General features: G+C 45.9%; 1 protein-coding gene across 1 annotated transcript; it reads right to left on the bottom strand.

Annotated features, from left to right (window-relative positions):
* Positions 1 to 1119: 1119 nt before the first annotated feature.
* RRM2 (ribonucleotide reductase regulatory subunit M2) lies at positions 1120 to 6961 on the bottom strand. The gene is made up of 10 exons (XM_061990047.1): positions 6863 to 6961; positions 6701 to 6778; positions 6256 to 6393; positions 6002 to 6118; positions 5109 to 5242; positions 3981 to 4075; positions 3110 to 3243; positions 2578 to 2682; positions 2345 to 2458; positions 1120 to 1560 (listed from the first exon to the last, which is right to left on the bottom strand). Exons 1-10 carry the CDS (start codon positions 6959 to 6961, stop codon positions 1408 to 1410), a joined length of 1167 nt encoding a protein of 388 aa, XP_061846031.1. The 3' UTR covers positions 1120 to 1407.
* Between the last annotated feature and the right edge of the window lie 770 nt (positions 6962 to 7731).

Raw genomic sequence — 7731 nt, 5'->3', positions numbered from 1 at the left:
AAACATACACATCCCTCTAGCTGCACCAGCCCAGGGCAACAGTCACAAACCATGACTTGCATTGCAATCAAGAGCAAAATCTTTGTACCACTGCAGCATCTCTGAGGCACCATAAATATTGTGCTCCAGAAGAGGGAGCACGTTAGCAGAAAACAGTAAAATCCAGCATTCTTCCCTTCCAAGGAAATGCTTGATGTTCCATCAAGTTTCTTCACATTAGCTGCACTGGTAGAAGGCAGAATTGCAGGACAGCCCTCATTAGGTGTCAGATCATTGAGTAAACTCTTGTTTGCCCATGAAGGCAGTAGCTAGTTTCAATCTATCCCCTTTTTAATCCAAGCCAAATTAACCTCAATCCGAGACCAGAACTCCCCTGCAAAGCACCAACCATAAGCATACATTTAGGGTGGAGTAATAATGTTGTAGCACACTTTGTTTCTACTGTTACATACAAAATCCAAAGCTTAACTGCTCAATGCAGAACACTGTTCCTGCTTGAATTAACCAATTTACTCTGACTCTGCATCCTTCAGTGCAGTCCATCACCCACCAATCACCCGACTCAGCTGCTTCCTGCAGAACTTGCATTTCCTCAGCAAGTCTGAGACTCAGAAGGAAATGAGCCCATGGCTCTGCCCATCACAGCAGCAAAGCCAGTACAGCCAACCAGCTCTTTATTACTGTTAACAAAATACAGTTCCCACATATTAAAGAAGAAACAAGCACAGGAGCCAGCTGCATGTTGTTTTTCTATAGTCAGAATATACAACTGAAGTTCTTCACCTTCCATCCATGTTCAATGGATTTCATAACTCAATACAGTTTGATTTACAGCACCATTTTTAGGTTACATACATAGAAAGAAGTACAAGTCATGAAAGGTCAGGTTGCAAAAGTCTAAAGATTTAGACTTTCATTTTGCTGTTATCACATGACAGTTCTTTATTTTCAACATTAAAGTGCCAGGTTTATGTACAAACTATTAAAACAATAGCAAAAAAGGTAAACTTAAAACCTGCTACAAAAGCAGTGAGTTCATATAGCTGCCTCCAGAGTTTCCTGCAGAGTATTTAGCAAAATGAAGACTGCTCCTCAGTTTAAGGAAAGAGGAGAAGCTAGTGGTCGCTGTCCATAACCTCCGGTCTTCTAGAAGGAAGGTGTCTGGATCTCATAAAATGGACTAGCAGATGTTGCAATAGATAAATCTAAACATTCTATGAATTAATACCATTGGCAATGTCTAATGAAAGGGGATTTTACTGCTGGAGCTACATTAGCCTCCTGAAAAGTACCAATATCACCACACTTTCTAAGACAAGAAATCAAGCGACACTGTGACTCCATGTATTCAGTGTTTCCCTGAAAACAGGGGAGCACCTCACACTATCTCCTATGGCTCAAGTTCATTTAAAATTCTGCATCCAGGGTGAAAGAGTTGTCTGTGGGCTTTGACATAACTCCCATCCTCTGATATTCACCTACTCGCTTCTCAAAGAAGTTGGTCTTCCCTTCCAGAGAGATGTTTTCCATGAAGTCAAAAGGATTCTCTGCTTTGTATATCTGAAACACAAAAGCAATTCTATGGTCACTACAGAGGCTCACATCTTGAACAGGTTCAAAAAAGTAGAGATCAGCAGCCTCACTGGGTGGTAAACATCTCTACCCTCAGATTTCTCTACTAGATTTGCCCTAGTCTTTTAGCAGCAGCAGCAGTCAAAAGCACAGCAATCTCTTACATGGCTGTTTTCCCACAGCATCCTTTTGCTTTCTTCCTGTGCATCTCCAAACAGGATCTAGCAGCCAAACAACTGAATGGTTTTACCAGTATTGCTGCAGCTATTTTAGGATTTGAGTTTCTGGAGAAAGTTCCCTGTGAAAGTCACAAAATGGTCAGGATTGGAACACACCTCTAAAGATCATTTGGTCCAGCCCCACTACTAAAGCAGATCCACCTAGATCAAGTCACACAGGAACATGTCCAGGCAGGTTTTGAAAATCTCCAGGAGACTCCACATCCTCCCTGGGCAGCCTGTATCAGGGCTCCATCACCTCAACAGGAAAGAGGTTTTTCCCCAAGTTTAAGTGGAACTTTTTGTGTTCCAGCTTTTGTCCATTACCCCTGGACACTACAGAAAGTGTTGCCCCATCCTTCTGACATATACCTTTCAAATACTTCTAAGTATTAATGAGGTTCCCACCTCAGTCTCCTCCAGGCTAATCAGTCCCAGATCCAGCAGCCTTTCCTCAAAAGCAAGATGCTCCTGTCCCCTGATCATTTTGGTGGCCCTGTACTGAACTCTCTCCAAAGTTCCATATCTCAAGACATGGTGTATCAGAGGCTTACCTTGGGAAATCCCAGTTCCAGCATCAGCCGGTCTGCTACAAACTCTATGTACTGTTTCATTAAAGTGCAGTTCATGCCGATCAGCTTCACAGGCAGGGCCTCCGTCAAGAATTCCTGCAGGGAATAGAAACATGTCAAGTATAGAAACTGATACTCTACCACCTGGGTTAACTTTTTGCCCCAAGCTTCTGCTTCAATGTGATCAAGTTACAAAAGAAGTAGACGACAATTACCTGTTCTATGAGAACAGCATTCATTATGATTTCCTTCACCCTCTCCTCTGACGGTTTGTGTATCAAGTGCTTAAACATGAGGCAGGCAAAATCACAGTGCAAACCCTGGGATGAAGTTTCAGAAAGTTATTTCAGCCATGCAGATTAAGAGCCATTAAAATCAATAGCACAGATTAAACAGTCCAATATCTAGGCACCATCTTTGCACTTGCCTCTCATCTACAGTAACTTTCTGTCTCAGCAGGAGATAGTAAGTGTGTTCAGTGAGTACCAGCTGCACTTGCTGAGTAACATATACTGTGTGCAGGAGCCACTGGAAATCCTTTAACTGCTTTAAAGGAAGTAAAAACCACTAAGTTTCTTGATTCTCTGCTGCAAGATCCATGATGACAGGTTTACACATTTTAGTGAGCTTTACAGACTGCCTTTTTCTAAACATGCTCCTGTTTTAAAACACAGGCTCCAACTGACTATCATTGCTTTGAGCTACTATGACACGTTACCATCTTAACTGCCAGAATTTGATTCATACCTCGTCTCTACTGATGAGTTCATTAGAAAAAGTGAGTCCAGGCATTAATCCTCTTTTCTTCAGCCAAAAAATTGATGCAAAAGAACCAGAAAAGAAGATTCCTTCCACGGCTGCAAAAGCTACTACACGTTCTCCTGTTGAGAAAAGGTTGATAGTAACATCACACAGAAAACCTCATAGTATTAATACCCAGAAGGTGCAAGTCGACCAGCATCTTCCAAGAGGATGAAGAAGTTTCTCCTCAAGTGTGCTATAGTCTGCCCTTAAAATTTATTACAGTATAGATTTCTGGTCATTAAATAAAACTTTTAAATATGAGAGGAAGTGATAACTAAAGTGGCTATGAAGTTGCTAAAGCCAAAGCTCCTTCCCCCAGGTTAATCACCAGGACCATTTGTTTTTAAGAGATTGCACTCATAACCAGCAGTCATTGCTCATCTTTGATCAAGTACAGGACATTGTCCATGAAGCTACTTTAATATTAGTGAGATAACCAACTGTAAATCCCATCTCGCCACCAAAGTGAGACATCACAAACCAGTAAGACTACAGTCTTCAACTACATGTCTGCTGGAGGCAGAGAGCAGTGCAATGGCATGTAATAGCCACTTACTATTTGATCATACAGCCAGGCATGATTGCTGCATGAGCAACCACTACCCAAAATGCCAGCTGTTTTATAAGGACTCACAGCAGCAGCTCATTTGCAAGATGACAATTCTTTTTTCATCTCCAGAATTATACTGGAAACTTAGCAGAAAGCAGATATTCTCCCTGTGACAAGAATCCCTAGGAATCTGGAGAAATGGGAGTTCCTCCATCTTCTTTTCTAGGGAAGGAATTCCACTTTGCTTGCAATAGATATACTAACCATATGTTGCTTTCTTGTCCCCAATCCAGCACATGGCCCAGTCAGCTTTCTTCTTAACACATGGTAACGTTTCAATAGCATTAAAAAGGAATTCCCTGAGAAAGAGAAAACCCATTAGGACCAAACATCAGCACAATACACAATAAGCATTCACTGTCATATAGTCTTGTCCACTTAGAAGTCTCCTTTCCTATCTTATTTTGCACCAATCTATTTGTACTCATCAACTCCCTTTCTATCACCTCAACACCAACTCACCAAAAGTCCCAAGACTGTATCAAGGGGAGCACTTTCTCACCAGGTGTGGTAGTTGAACCAGGATTTCAAAGCTACAAACCAGTCACCACTTTCCAGTGGCAAGGCACCAGAGCTCTCATGTAAGCAGCTCTTCTTTAAACATTTGCTGAAATTAAGCATCTCAGAAGAAATCACGTGGTCAGCTTTCTATGAAGTAGCAGCAATTAAATCTACCCAGACTGCAAGCAGCCTTGCAATAAACCACATGACATTTGACTTAACAGGGTGTTAGTCTGACAAGGCAACACTGAACAACTGTCTGGACTGCTTTTAGCTTCAAGACACCATTCTCGAATCAATCCACATCTTCTTAGAAAAATTATATATTTTGCTTTTATTCTTAACTAAGACCAAAAGCCACTTCTATGCAAATGCAACATGCTGTTTCCTTCCCAAGCAAAACAAGGCAACCCATGACACATAAAAGTGCTAGCTCTTAACTAAATGCACTGGAGCCTGGAGACATTTCAGTAAAAGTACCATCACTCTAAGAGAAGCTTTCCTATATAGCCTCCTAATAGGTGCAGAGGTCCTCCATGTGAGCACTTAGTGTAATTTAATATACTCTTATTTGACTGAGCCATCTTTTACATGGCTTCCTTCTTTTATTTCTAAATAAAGTGGAATGGTTTCACTTTTAATCCAAGTTCTTGCTCCTACACTACAGAGGAGAAAGGTATTCTGACATAAACCTGCCCTTAAGCAGCAGTGGCATTTTACAGAAAAGTATTTTAAACCCCAAAATTTGCCTTAAAGTCAGTGATTGACACACATCATTTGAATATCAACATTCAAAGAGTCTTGAAGCTTTAATCAGCAGGCAATACAAACCTCTCTTTAGGATCTTTAATGTAGGTGTCAATAAGGAGGCTGTACATTTCTGAATGTATGTTTTCCATGGCAATCTGGAAGCCATAGAAACAACGAGCTTCTGTGACTTGTACTTCTTGACTGAAGCGCTCCACCTAGAGGAAATAAGGGAGCGTTTGCAACAGCTTTTATAACCAAGTTGCAGCGGAGAAGCATTGATGCTGGCTTTAAGAGCTTTTGCTACACCTCACAGAATACTTCATTATAATTCCAGACATATGCATTACTAACAGCAATATGAAAAGGAGTAGGCCTGCAAGTTATTCATTGATCCCAAGAGAAGCAGGGGAAACTTAGTTTTACTTATCCCCCATTAGGGAAAAGAACACTGACATGGTAGAAGCAGAAAAAGGGTTCTGAATCAGTCAGCGGCTACCGTAAGGTAATGCTTAGTGTCCCACAGGGAGTTGGTAAGCATGTGGATTAGGACAAGAGGAAATGACCTCCAGTTGCACCAGGATAGGTTTAGATTGGACACTAGTAAGAACTACTTAATTTAGAGGGTTGTTAAAACACTGGCAGTGGCTCCCCAGGGAGGTGGAGTCCCCTTTCCCTAAAAGTATTTAAAAGACATGTAGATGAGGTGCTGAGGAACATAGTTTAGTGGTGGGCTTGGCAGTGTTCAGTTAGTGGTTGGACTTGGATGATCTCAAAGGCCTTTTCCAATCAGAATGATTCTATGATTACAAGAGCAACTCCAAATTGCTAGTTAGCATAAGGCAGCATTACATGCTGTAATGCTGAACAGTACATGATCAAACAAACAAGCCAGATCAGCCAGCAAACACACAATTATCTGGCTATCTGCACCTCATAAAGTGATGTTTCTATGAGAACTGTTTCTATGCACTTACCAAGTTTTCGTTCACTATGCCATCACTAGCAGCAAAGAAGGCGAGGACATGGGAAATGAAGTACTTCTCCTCGGGCTTCAGCGACTCCCAGTGCTGGATGTCTTTGGAAAGATCCACCTGAAACATTACCAGAAGAAGCGATGAGATCAATACAGAGACGGGGGCTTTGGCTACGAGATCCATACCGGAGCCTTGGGGCCGGCTGGGGGCGGGAGCAGCCGCCAGGGAGCCGGGGCCCACCCACCCTCACTCACCTCCTCCGCCGTCCAGAAGGAAGCCTCGGCCTTCTTGTACATCTGCCAAATATCATGGTACTCGATGGGGAAGATGACAAAGCGGCGAGGGTTGTCCCGCAGCAGCGGTTCGTCCTGCTCCTGCGCGCCCCGCGACACCTGCAGCGGCAGAGAGCAGCTCAGGCTCGGCTCGCCTCAGTGGCGGGGCCGCCTTTGGCGCGCTTTGGCGGGAAACTGAGGGGCGGCAGCTACTGGGGGAGGGGTCGGAGGGAGACCTCCGTCAGAGAGAAGGCCGCGGGGCCAGCACCCGGCGAGAACGAGCGCTCACGGCGCGGGGGGAAGGAGAGACGGCCCTCGGAGGAGAGGGCAGCGGGGCGGGGGTTACCTGAGCCGCCGCGGGGGACGAGAGGGAGAGGAGGGGATAAGAGAAAAGGGTGGGCGCGCTGCCCGGTCGTTCCACACTCACCGGCTTCCCGTCGCCCTCCTGGAAGATCTTGCGTGCCGCCTTGCTGGCCAGGACGCGGGCGCTGCTGAGCGCGGGAGGCTGCGGGAAAGCAGGGGCAGAGTGAGAGCGCTGTGGCGTGCCTGGGCAGGCAGCCGGAAGGAGAGAGGGCGGGAGATCACTCACCGTATTCTCCTTGTCGCTCAGTGCCAGGTTCTTTAGGGGCGAGAGGCTCTTCATGGGCTGGTCGTGGCGAGCGGCGAGGGGGGTGCGGGCGGACAGCATAGCGGCGGTGGCACAGCGAGAAGCTCCGAGCGGCGGGAGCACCAGTCCCGCGCTGCCGCTTTATATGCGCTTCGAACTTGGCGCCAGAACGTCCGGCTGGCCAATCACAGCCCGCGCCGCGCCCGCGGGCCGCCCGCCCCCGCGCTTCCATTGGCCAGCGCGCCGCCCGGGGCCACGCCCCCCATTGTGGCCGTGGTCCGCCCTCGGCTTTGGCGCCAGCGGAGCGGGGGAAATGGCGGGAGAGGCGGCGGTGCTGCCCCCGGCCCGGTACGGCCCGGCAAGCAGGGGAAGGGTGCCATGGGAAAGCAGAAAACTCGATTCCAGGGTGGCCGTCATCTGGGTTCAGGGTAGAGAAATCGGAAATGCCATGTTGCCCCATCCCCGTCTTGCGTTCTCCCCAGCTTTACTGGCCCCTCCTACCGACCGGCTCGTCTTCGCTTTCAACACCGGTGCCTGCCTTTCCAGGCAGTTTTCTCTTGCCTGCGTTTGGAGACAGAAATTGTCTTCCAGGAGAAATTACGTCCATATGCCTCCTGGTTCCACACGTTTTAAATAAATAGCAGAGGAAAGGGAGAATACAGCTACGGAGATGAAGTGGTGAATATGCATCCTCTTTTAAAACTCCACATTTATTTAATACTCATTAAGTTACCTTTCTTTGAACAACATCATTTCCCTCATACAACTCCTCAAAGGATCTGCTCCTGTCAGCCAAGATCACAGAATCACAGAATCGTTTCCAGCACTGCCACATCCATCACTAAGTCTTG

Source organism: Colius striatus, chromosome 2 (genome assembly GCF_028858725.1).
Source record: "Colius striatus isolate bColStr4 chromosome 2, bColStr4.1.hap1, whole genome shotgun sequence".
NCBI lineage: Eukaryota > Metazoa > Chordata > Aves > Coliiformes > Coliidae > Colius > Colius striatus.
Note: the sequence above shows the minus strand (reverse complement) of the source record. Positions and strands in the feature narration are given on the sequence as shown.

Excerpts from the sequence above, each read along its gene's own strand:
- RRM2 (XM_061990047.1), bottom strand. The coding sequence starts at position 6,961 with ATGCTGTCCGCCCGCACCCCCCTCGCCGCTCGCCACGACCAGCCCATG. Across the intron at positions 4,076-5,108 it reads ATTAAAGATCCTAAAGAGAG|GGAATTCCTTTTTAATGCTA; the intron begins GTTTGTATTGCC and ends TCTCTTTCTCAG. Across the intron at positions 3,244-3,980 it reads GGACAAGAAAGCAACATATG|GAGAACGTGTAGTAGCTTTT; the intron begins GTTAGTATATCT and ends TTTTCTCAACAG.